Here is a 12,583-nt window from a genome sequence, read left to right on the forward strand (position 1 = left end):
TGGTTTAACACATTATGAAAAACCCTTGTAGAAATACTTTTACGCGCTATTGGTATGGACTTATCTGTGCCTGTCATTTTGTCTTTTGTAGCTTCTATTTCTGGTTTCTCTAATGCGACAGTATGCACGGCCTTCCGGAACTATATCGATGAAACTAATAGGTTGACTAATTAACCAGTTCTATTATCCTAACATGTCCACATAATTATATACGTATAAAATCAAATTATTGCTTTATTCTAAGAATAAACTTGTTTATGTATATATTTGTATGCATTACATTAAGCACCACACTTTACTAAGCTATCAGTAATCTTTCTGTTTTACCTCTATTATTCCAAATCTGAACAGTAATTTTCAAACCCACTCGATTCTTGGCCAATCCCCCATAGTGGGTATGCGCCACTATCAATAGGTGAACAACAACAACAACAAACGCATATAACGCGTTGCAGTTGTCTAGCGGGTGCCTCGCTTCTCCGCAGCCTCACAAGTAATAACACAGTGGGTACTACCATACTTCACTAAAATATGATTGATTACGGCATTGGATATCTTGCTTGCCTGTACTTGTAGTGTTCCTTCCCATAAGCGTTCACGGCAAACTTCAACATGTTGTTCCTCCAGTTTCGGCTGTAACTGTGCTGCGTGTTTCTCACAGGCGTATCATATCTTATTATTTTCACTGTTTAAACGTACTTCAAAAAGTTCAAATGGAAAATAATTTCCCATTTCAAGTTAAAAAACGAAACGTAACTTTGTCGTGAGAGATGCGGAAAATTGGTTGGCGTGGTATTTTTGAAAATATATCCTATAATAACAAAGGTAATAAAAGCTTGAACATTAATATTGCTGGCAATGACAATAAGGATAGTGGAAAACTTGTCACTGAAAGGACCATTTTATATTGTCTACTTCTACAGATGCACCGATTATAACAAAACAGTGGACGCAACGCTCAAAATGCAATTAGCCCTTCTTTTCAGTGGTAGCTATGCTGAAATTGCTAGTTTGCGACGCCTATTCTACTGTAGCGCACTTTCAAGGAAGTAATCAGAATACAATTGTCTTCGTCAGACCAGCGATTGCCTCCTCCACACTTAATTCGTAGGCGCACCTATAAAGATCAATCAGACTTGACGAATTCATGTGTCGCTTAGTTGTACGCCTAATAAATAAAATCAACAAATAATCAAGCCGAGGAAGCTATGGCATCAGCATTTCATTCACCTTCACTAAAATTTGACTCATGTACGCACTTCCAGGTATGCCATTCTCGTTGGTGACCACCTCGACAAAACTGGAAAGCAAGCTCAGGGACGCATACAATGAGTCCACGTGAACTGTTTTCGTCAAGCAGTAACAATCTGATACACCTTAATCTGGGACACCTTAATCTATTAAGATGACGACTAAGGTGCCTTGTGCCTGGAACAGAAGACCGCAGCACGAGTTATAGAAATAAAACAACTACTCAAGTTAAAACGTTGGTAGAATCTGAAGTCGTAAGTGCCGCCCGGCAGCCCAAATGAACGGCACAGTAGCGTAAGAGCACCACCCGTTTGAGCAACACTTGTTCGAAAAGCCAAACTTTTTGGCGTCCTCACTGTGGCGTTTATAGGGACCGCCAACTAGCTTGAAAAACAACGTGAATACTGGAAACACGCGTAGAACACGTGATCACTTTCAGCCAATACGGGCGCGGCATGCCTTTCGATTATATACGCGTTCGGGTTCCTCGCGAACGATGGCAATTCAAGCCAAGTTTGAATCCGACAGATCCTAGCATTCACCAGCGTGGCTGAGCTCACAAAGCCAGTTTCGCCTCTACACGTTTTCCTAAGGAACTTCATTGTCCTAGGTACACAGCTCAATGCAACAAATGAAAAAGGAGAAGTGCTTGGTGTGAACAACACTTTAAAAAAGCTTGCGGCAGCGATGCTTCTTTCGCAGAAGGATCGGCTATCCCTGACGAAAGAGTGCACAGAAAAGCTCATTCCCTTTGGTCATTCTCCCACAATGTTCGCAATAAAATTCAACTTAATTATTTCATTCAAGTAGAAGCGAGGTCACACTTCGGAAAGAGGACTATAGACGTTGGCACCTGAGTGCGTCATTGTGCCTGTAACAACAACCGCCCACTCAGAGGCACTTGCAAGAAAATTGAAAGTGGCCAAAACCTTACATAAAAACACATGCAGAAAAATCAGGGGACCCTTTAAGAGTTGAAAGCGATAGCGATATTCTGTCCCTAGTGCGTACCTCAAAGACTTGGTGTATGAAACCTTTTCGAACTTGCTTGCACCAACTACGTGGCCTTAAAGGTGCAATAGGGTTTTTCACAAGCAGAGGCATGGTTGTGTGGTAGAACACCCGCTTTCCGCGCAAAGACCCATGTTCCCCCTCTAACACGTATACTTTAATAAATTTATTTGAATCATTCTTGATTTTTCGGTCACGCAAAGTATTTTCTTGACTCACAACTAGCGACACCAATACCTACGCCGGAACTTTTGCATAGCCACCTGTTTAACGCGGTAAAATAAAAGAGCGAGTACAATTTTGATCAACATAGAATAGCCGACGTATTATCATCGCCGCAAACACAAATCACTGAACACAAACAAAACGCAATACTCACAGCAACACCGAATAGCTATAAAAGTATATGATTTATTATCACTCTATTTTTCCTAACTAACAGTTCTTCCTTTTATACATTTGTTGTTCGACAGTTTTTTAATTTGGTAGTATAGCATTTGTCAACTATAGATTGTCTTGATCCTTTCATTGCTATTGCTAACATGCTCCATAGTAAATTTTGGAGGTCATCAATATTTTGAAATTTGTCAATATTTTTTCTGTTCAAATATTCTTGTTTCAATAGTGTGTTAATTTGATCACACAGTGTTTGTGAACCCTACCTTCTCCTTATCCTATTATTTCTGTATTTAACATGTCGGAATGTATGAAGCAAATTTTCTTGCTAGTCGTGTAAGGTGAGTGAAAAGGTAGTGTTATTCGTGAGAGATGCGTCTCAAACCCCTCGGCAATGTCTTAATTCATGTATGTTCAGTATGCCCAGTTTGCTTAAGTGTTCTTGAACAAACTGGGCCGGAGGACATTTCTACGACAACGAGGGAACAACGACGCAACGATCTGCCACAATACGAAACCCCTCGGCAAATTGTACCTCCTAACGAGAAGACGAGCTAAGAGCTCGACAGCTTTGACAATACTTTGACTAACGTAGTGAGGCAGTCTACAACACGGCTGCCGAATCAAGTAAGGCAGCCGTCATGGTAATTTGCCGCATACCATTGAAACTGGCGCGACTCCGCTTGAAACAACCTGAACCACAAATGTGGCATCCGCGGCTACTGCTCTAGTTAATAGAGATAACGAAGTCTAAAACACCTCCGCGGTAGTCCTTTGATTTTCTGGAGGTCTATAGATTGTGTGTACGTGGTGGACAAGCGAATGCCATCCCGAGAATATTCAGCGACAATCTGTTACAAAAAACAAGCCATTACCTGGTGCCAAGATGTAGAGGGTATCTCAGATAATGAGCTGGCGTGACCATCGGCTCAAGATTCCACCAGCTTAGCACAGAGGGATAAAAAATACAAACCTCACATTGCTCAAAATATACTTGAACACCGACGTACGACAAGGATGTGTTGTGCCCCACCATAAATTCAGGCTAACAGTTCCACATCTGGAATGGTTTTATTACCTAAACTCTACATATCTGAAGTGCCAGTTGATACCAACGCTTCTCTGCATAGCATAAGAATATTGGAGTAAACCTGTGGAAGCACAGTGACCTGTGATACTCACGATTCTCTTTTACTTTGTGAGTCTGTCTTCTCCCGAACAGGCTTAAGATCTGAAGGGGTCTCGAGGATCAATTCTGACGAGCAAAGGCGGCCGCGAGTGTTCATAAAGAGAAAGCTCTTTGTTGACGATTCGCCATTCTTTATTTTTCTCAACGGTAAACGTTGTATACCGCTTCATATCTTCCTGAGAAGCCACGCAATCGATAATAGTGCTCAGAATACATTATTTAACATCGATGCTTTATTTCGTAACCTTTGTAAAATGTATCGCTCGATAAGCTTGAACCAAAACAAGATAGACACGATGCAAACCCAAAATGCATTACCATGCCGCTGAGTGAAGCTGAAACTTTGGGTGTTGGTTGGTTCCTCAACACCTTGGCGCAGCCCATCCAGGGGGATATCCCAAGAATGTGACGGTGCCTTGCTTTTCAAATTATTTCACTTGTTGAAAGGGAGGGTCGGATTAATTGGGTAATATAGGAAATAATTTAAAGTTGTTAGATTTCTAAAAGAAGAACCTTAAATAAACATAATAAACACACAAAAAGAAAAAAAAAGAGTTCTATACATAAACCACAGAAGTTATCTATTTTTAGCATTCAATTCTTTTAGATTCTCGACGCTGACTATGGACGCGGGTCGGTGGCCTGGAAGTGCGCCTGCCAGTTGACTGAAACTCTGACGAGCGCCAGAGAGAAGACGAAAGATGCGATTAATCGATGCCACCCTCCAAAAGGGGTTTCGTGAAAAGCAGCTGCCACGAAATAAGACGCCACTAAAGTGCCTACATTTTTCCCTGTTCTTTCTTTAGTACCGACAACCATCGAGGAACCTCAGAAGAATCTCATTGCCTAACGCTCATTTTCGGCAATAATGGTCGTCTTAAGCCTTTGGCAGCACCTGGTGAAACGATTCGTCTGCTCACCGGAGGAGAAAGGCACATCTCATTTACTTAAGTATGCGTCGCTAATGTACTTAGACATAGTTAGACAAATAATTGTGGCAGAGGCTGGCTGTGTGTGAGAGAGGGCTGAGAGAAAATGCCGTTGTTGGTGCTTACTTAGGTAAAGGGTAAATAACTAGGGGCTATGAACGCGGCGCTCACACATCACTTACACAGCACCAAAAGCACATTCATCGTAAACCTTCTATTGATACGTGCCACTACGGGGACTTCCGCGGTTAATGTTTATTATTTGCTGGCCAGGTAGTTCCGCAGCTTCCGCTCCCTGTCGAAGCTCGAAATGCACGTTCCGGGAGTCATAGAGAAGTGAGTGTTGTACAAGAGCCAGGCGATCTTTGGTGGCAATTTTAGGCTCAACACAGCATCAACCTGTCACAAGAAGTCGCAACAGAAGCAGTCAACATGTAATCAACCATTTTTATGTTAGTAAGGTGTAGGTAAGTAACGCTTCGTTTATTCAAACTTACATTTGATACAAAATTGCCGTGTAAGGCTGAGTAATTGCCTGACTACAAAAGTGGAGCCACATCGGGAGCAAAGCAAAACGAACACATCAGTGTACAATATAAGCGGAAAGTTCAACAGTACATATTATTCTACACGGGTTCCAGTGTCAGAAATAATGGTGAGTAGATAACGCGAAAATGTAAACACATCTCGCTATAATGCAATCATAATACAAAAATGCCTACTTTAAATAAAATAAACAATAAACATATCCTTGCTGAAAGTAGAATGAATAAATATATAAACAGAGCTCTCTTTATATACTATATAGAGTGATCGCGATCACTGGAAGTATTACTGGAGTAAAATACCGTCATATATTATTCTACCACCACTACACTCTACTGCAGGGAACGTCTGTCGTGAAATGAACTACCTTGACAATGAGTCAACACAAAAGCATATATATTGTAATGGAATTGCTGGCTGTCAATGTCACCCCAAAATTATTCTGGGAGGCTGCGTACAGTGCTGGGACCTGGAAATTTCGGTCACCAGCTGTTTTATATAGTGACCCCATAGTTCCCGGTTCTCGAGCATTTTCGCCTTCATCGCAAATACTGTAGGAGTCGAAAGGAGTGTAAATAACAGGAACCCTGAAAGCAAGGCGACAGCGTGCGTCCTCTTCCCCTTTATTCATTGGGACATACCCACTATTGTTGCCTTGTGCTATCGTTTGGATACTGTGCCATCTTGTATCGCATCATTGGACCCTATTCTAGCATTTGGCTATGGGTCCAAACAGTTTTTTTATCTATCATGTTGGAATTGGAAATAAAGTGAAATGAAATGAAGAATGAATGAATGAACGATTCTTCCTTGAGTTACATGCCCAGGCGCTGCCTGGACGGCGAGCCTTGTTCAGGCTGTCACCTGTGTAGACTATTTTCCGCAAGGCAAATGGGCGCCACCATTTTGGGCTCTTAAGCCCATGTTTTCGTGTTTTTGCACATCGCGACGGGAATTAATAAGCCCATGAAACATCATATGCACGAACCCAACTGTTTCTGTGCGTATGCGCCTATTATAACAATGTTCGTTGAGGTGTTCAACATGCAAAACACTTGGGTTAACAAGCCACTTTGGCGGCCCACACACACATTCATAAAATTGTCTATATCGAAGCCCTCGCTGCTATCAGGCTTGGCCTAATAAATAAGACAATACTGACACCAGTTTAATTTCAAACTTCCTTAGTACGAAAGTATACAAACTACTAAAAAATGCGCTTGTTCTAAGGCTGCTTTTCTGTCGCCATATTGCCTTTTCGGAAGTATATATTCTGTTCAGCAAATGCAGCCTTTTTCCAAATCTCGAGAGCAGTCTTTTCAAAGGTCATTACCACTTTTGTCACAAGTGGACGCATAACATGATCTGGTCATTTCATCCTTGAAGCGATGACTCAAGTATACTGGTTTAGCAGCGTCCATTTTTTAAATAGAGAATTTCATGCGTGGAGTGAAATCCAGCAGTTGCAGTGATCCAGTGTTTGCGATTTTCCTCATATATGTGATATTATTGGCAGAAAGCATATATATACCCATTTATTTAATTTATCGAGAGCATGTTTAAGATGACTGTGACACTTCCTGTAATTTCTCAAATTTATGTGCCGCATCCGCAGCTGCCATGTCACCGGTAACTATTGCATTAGAGCCACTACCGTCCAAAAAGGTGATTTGCGTTGCGAAAAAATTATCGCAATCTTTTGTGGCATACTTGAAACTCTTCTAAATGCGAATATAGCGTTTAAAAAGCAGAATCTTTTTTGCAACACAATGATTTTCCGGTGCTATTCTAAACAGTTGGAATTACTAGTGAACATACAGATAACCAATTTTTTTTCGAATTTGCTCTTTCATCTTCTTAGCGGCATGTATACATTTCAGTTTTCGAAAAATATCTCAAAAAACAAAGTCACCATATTACTGACTTAGTAATATTCATCTTGAAATATCTAAATTACGCAGCATAAAAAAATATCCTATCAGCGCATGATCCAAAAACGTCTGCATATGTTCGCAGACTCACCTTCTTTTTTATGGTGTCCCAGCTGTCGTAGAAGAAGACATAGTTAGAGATGACTCCCGATTCAACGACGTTGTTAAGAGTTTTCAGTCTCACGTGTGGATCGCAGACCTGCGTGTACAGGTACAGGGATATCTAATCACTGTTTCTGTGGCATTAGCCAACGCCAATTTAGGCAGTGACGATGCGTTTAACGCCAATCGGAAACGCGCAACTTTTTTGGCGTTCTGTGCAACATCGTTCAAGCAAAAAAAAAACGCATAGGGCTGCGGAAAATCCAGCGTGTCAAAACATGATGATAACAAGAAACAAAGTGCCTACGCTGTCTAAGGAGGAGCTCATGATGCGCTTTTATTCGACATTTATGTCCACGTTGTTGGCAATAATTAGTTTTGCTTCTTGTCAATCAAGCTCTACATTAATATGTGAAATGAACGGACGTCGCCTACTCGATTTCAGCACTAAGCTTCAAAAGAAATCGTAAAGAATTTCGCATTGAAAAAAAAGAACGACCTTGTCCTGTACGAAATTCGACACGGTGCGTCGTCGAAAAATGTTATTGTCTGTCGGCAGAAGTTTTCTTTTTCAGAAGTGGGTGTTAATTTTCGGTGTGGCATCTCGATACGAGCGGGCTCACGATGGCGGTTCTTTTTTGAGAAAGTTGCTTGGCATTACGAAATTTCGCTGGGCTATTTCAGCGTAGCCGATAGATAGCGCCATTATCAATCTTCACTGCACGACAAATACTACGCTGGCATTTATACAGTGTGGCTTTACTGTACTGAGAACATAACAGACAGTATCGAAACGTGCACATTCCGATATTCATTTTATGTATGGCAAGATTTCCACGGCATAGTATTGGTACACTTGCTCCCTGTTTCAATAAACTATACGGGCACAGCTCAACCCTTTCAATTTCACGAAAGTGCCTCCTCCTAAAGCAGGCCTGGTCCTGCTCACACGCTACGTGAAAGCCTCGAAAAGGGACTCCACTATACCGGGCCAGTTTACACTGCTGCGTTCTATATCATAGCGATATATGACTGAGCATACGTCATGCGAACTGGTCAAACTATAACATATGTGGGGATCGCTTTACTATTACAGCGCTTTCATATGCCATCAGCGGCTCGACCGTGTCAAGCAGGCTCTTTACACTTACCTGCTCATATGCGACTTGCGTGTACTGATCACACGGAGCAAATGGAGCATCCTCTATTGCAGTATCATTATGCGACAGCTGGTACAGATTGACCCCCATCTCGAACGAAAGGCCCACGTACAGACTGCTTCTCGGGTAATGCTGCGAGTCGAGGAGCAGCTTGGAATGCCTCTCCTGCGAAGGCGATAATGTCCAAGCTGAAAGTACCCTTGGAACTGGAACCCGCGTTGGCGGCAGAACTCGTTAGAATGTGTGTAAGGAAGGTACTCGCACAAAAGAAGAATGATTGGAGATCACCTGGGAACCGTATTATCCACGAATACCAAAAGATATTCGAGTGCCAGGATTGTTGTTCTCAAATATTTTTTTCCGCTGTACTGAACTTTGTATAAGAACATGTTGCCACCATTGATGAACGAGCCCCTGTGGTTCATACTCTTTTTGGGTCCACGAAGAAGAAGAGAACATTTTGGTTGCTCTTATTCAGGTCTACCCAGCACCTCCATCAGTAATGTCACGAGCAAAACAAGACCTACAGTCAGGAGTTCACCTAAACCAGAGCAACCAAAATGTTCTCTTCTTCTTCGCGGCCCCAAAACGAGTATGAGCCACATTGGCTCATTCATCAATGGTGGCAATATGGAAACATGGTGAGCCCAGCCTACTCTCCCCTCAATAAAACTAGCAACATAAAAGCTTATAAAAAGTCAGAGCTACAAAAGTGTTCAAGCACAAATATAGCGACAATCATAGGCAGAGGCCGAAAAACGTGGCCTCTTTGATCTACCGTTTGAGGCATTGCGTGTTTCATCACATAGACCATTGTGCGCTTGAGGGAAAACCATTGCCACTTGTCTAGTTTCGCCTACCAGTGTGCGTTTGCTCGTCTTCGCTCAAAAAATAAAAACCAAAAAAGATTATGAATTCCCCATCCTGAAAGTGCACAATGCGATCTTCAAAGTGCGCTGGATAGTGCGTGTGCCGTAGGTACTATTTATTCTTGGCGATTATTCACCGAATAAACAGGCGTAATACGACTCTGTAGGACAGATTACATGCTAAACGTAGGGTTTTTTGTTGTTATTCATCGGCGGCAAGGAAAATTTTGCGGGTACTCACGATAGAGGAGAAGTTCGTGTTTGTAGTGTTCCAGACGCTCGTCGGTGCGGCGTAGCAGACCTTGTCTCCTATCTGACCCTCTTCACTGGTAACCGCGATCAGGATATCCACGTCGTAGCTGTTTGTCATTGCGATGGTAGGAAAGCCGAAAGAAATAACAGCATATTTGTCAACCTAAAAGTGCTCTCGGAAGGAACGCTTGAGTTTGTTTGTGGGTTGGTTTGTTTGTTTGTTTGTTTGTGTTCGTGTGCGTGTGTGTGTGTGTGTGTGTGTGTGTGTGTGTGTGCTTCGCGTGCGCGTGTGCGTGTGTGTGTGTGTGTGTGAGAGAGAGAGGGAGAGCGTGTTTGACAGATTATGAGATGAACAAAGAACGCCGCTATCGACACATCGAAAACATGCACTGAGCCCACTGAGCATCCTCTAACTACAATACAGAAAAGTAAGATCTGAATAACCAATGAATAATAACAATTCGTCATGCTCCTCATTTAAGCGCATTCCATTCTTTCCAACTTTCTAACAGAAATGAGAAGAAAAAAAATACGAAACCAGAATCAAACTTTGTGGTCTCATAAGTTTAGTGTTTACTGGAATGCTGTTTTAGTTAAGAGGAGTTATGCTTAATGCACCACAGTTTTATGACGGTTCTCTGCCCGAGGTAATTCTAAAATTTTGCATGATGTATTTTAGTGTACCCTAAGAAAAAACAAAATCAAACTTTTTCAGCAATAAGTTGATTGTTTACCGGTAAACTGACAGCTATGCGTAATGCTCCTAAATTCATTGTAGGCTCTTTGTCTGGGGTAGTCAAAACGTTTTAGATATGTTGTTGAAATACCAGTACGCCACATTTGCCTTCTTAACAGTACACTTAATCTGCTACACCTGTAAATTGCTGCTTCTTGCACGTTTCCTAATTACGTGCACAGGAGTATTTATGCTTTAGGCGGCAGTCAATTCATTGTCAAACGTCACAGAGCAATCACAGCTTTTCTACCCTGGAAGATTTCGCCTTTTGCTGCTACTTTTTCTGAATTAAATGAGAAGATCAGGCGCTGTAAGAAGGCATGGCACAGCGTTGACTTGAAGTTTCGTACATGATGATCAATAATGAAAGAATAAGGGGTCCTACGTACAGACAGCTTTTCACTACATCTATTTCCGGATGACATAAGTAACATGCGGAAAAACCTCGGCGTAGGATGCCTCTACCTGTCCTGCGAACAGCAGTAAGTTCAAGAGAATCAACAGCTCATCGCTAACATAAAAAAGCGAACTTAAATCAATAAGCTCAAATTGAATCATGCCGAATTTCTTATTATTCTTTGATTGAATTCAAATCGCTGCTGAAGAACACTGTTTAAAAAAATTCGCTGTCTAAATAATTTTTTTTGGTAAGACAAACAGTTGTACACTGTCGTTTTTTATGAAAGAGAACACGCGAACGCGTGGCCTGCGCTCTGCAGTGGCTGCCTACAGCACCATATACCGACAGCAAAAGAAAACACGTTGCTTTTCAGCGTCATCTGTTGGAAAAAAATAACAGCATATCCACGGAGAGAATGATGGATAGTGGGGCGAAGCATCCGTCCGTTTGTTCGTTCTTGCTTCCGTCCATCTATGCGTGCGTCTGTGTGGCCGCCTGTGCGTCCATCCACCCGTCCATGCGTGCGTCTGTTCGTGCGCCCGCACGTTCATCTGTGCGTCCGTCACTGCTTTCTTCCATGCATCCACGCCTGCGCTCGTCCATGCGTCCATTCGTCCGTGCAGACATCCGTGCGTCCATCCTCCATCTGTCTCTGTGTCCATTCGTCCACCTAGTCAACACTCCAAGTACCACAATTTCGCATCTTTTCATCATATATTCCTCATATAGAAGCACCGCCATCCAGCGGACATTTCAAAGACTCAATGAGAGGAGGCACACGCACACTTTCTCACGGCTCGCGCTTCGTGTCTACTTCCCACCTTTAACCACCTCAAGTTAATGGTATATACTAGTTCACTGTATTCATGGCACTGTGGCCCGACGCTCGTTAAACCTTTCTGAAACCTAGCAGGTTACGCCTAGCGAGTATAACGTTGCAAACCTTTCATGTTTTCTATGCGTGGTTGAACAATAAAAATTTCCCAGCGTGCGCGTTAACTAAAAGCCGGATTCTCCTGTCTCTCATTCCCCCTTAGCAGCCATTGGCATGTACATTGAGCACTATCTTTTATTGTTAAACAACGCACAGATGAAATTTCTCACCGGCACCACCTTGGAGGTCAAAATTTAATACTTGTTACACACTACTACTACAGCCACGAGGGACGAACGGGTGCCGCCAAAAGTAGTTTTTTCAACTGATTTTGTTACACCAGACGGTTGTACTCACCTGAAATGTTGTTACCAGTTTGCAATAAACTTTTCTGTTTCGCCCCTAAACATATTTATAGCGAGTGATGGCGGGTAGACAAGCGCTGCGAGATTGCACTTGCTCTCTGCTCACGCCTAGCGTAGTCCACTGCCAACGTATCAAATATTAAACGCTGTGCTCGGCTACGGCGGAAGCAGCAGTAATCGCCCGATATCACTCACCACGCGCGGAGGAAGGGAACGTAATCTAGCAGCGCTTGTCTACTGGCCATGACTCGTTACATTGCTAGGCAATAGAGGACGCCAAAAGCGAACGTGCTTTCTTCACTTGTCGGTTGATGGTGCTGTAGGCAGCCTCCGCAGAGTGTGGGCCACGCGTTCGCGTGTTCCCTTTCATAAAGGACGACCATATATAAACATGGAAGGCAAAAAAAAAAAAGAAAGAGCATGGTTGCGACTCTAAACCTGGGTGAACTTCCAAGCTCAATTAAACTTCAAAGAGAAGTCTTACCGGATTTAAAGCTAGAACTAGATATAACCAAACTTAATTTACAAAGTTTTCCATCAAACGCAGAAAATGTCATTCCCCTATAAATATC

At 42.4% G+C, this 12,583-nt stretch overlaps 1 protein-coding gene across 1 annotated transcript; it reads right to left on the reverse strand.

Moving 5' to 3' along the window:
* Positions 1-5,027: 5,027 nt before the first annotated feature.
* LOC142765992 (uncharacterized) lies at positions 5,028-9,754 on the reverse strand. The gene is made up of 4 exons (XM_075867801.1): positions 9,626-9,754; positions 8,507-8,680; positions 7,345-7,452; positions 5,028-5,175 (listed from the first exon to the last, which is right to left on the reverse strand). Exons 1-4 carry the CDS (start codon positions 9,752-9,754, stop codon positions 5,035-5,037), a joined length of 552 nt encoding a protein of 183 aa, XP_075723916.1. The 3' UTR covers positions 5,028-5,034.
* Between the last annotated feature and the right edge of the window lie 2,829 nt (positions 9,755-12,583).

This window comes from Rhipicephalus microplus, chromosome 6 (assembly GCF_043290135.1).
Source record: "Rhipicephalus microplus isolate Deutch F79 chromosome 6, USDA_Rmic, whole genome shotgun sequence".
Taxonomy (NCBI): Eukaryota; Metazoa; Arthropoda; class Arachnida; order Ixodida; family Ixodidae; genus Rhipicephalus; species Rhipicephalus microplus.

Excerpts from the sequence above, each read along its gene's own strand:
- LOC142765992 (XM_075867801.1), bottom strand. The coding sequence starts at position 9,754 with ATGACAAACAGCTACGACGTGGATATCCTGATCGCGGTTACCAGTGAA. Across the intron at positions 8,681-9,625 it reads ACACGAACTTCTCCTCTATC|GAGAGGCATTCCAAGCTGCT; the intron begins GTGAGTACCCGC and ends TCGCCTTCGCAG. Across the intron at positions 7,453-8,506 it reads CGCAAGTCGCATATGAGCAG|GTCTGCGATCCACACGTGAG; the intron begins GTAAGTGTAAAG and ends CTGTACACGCAG.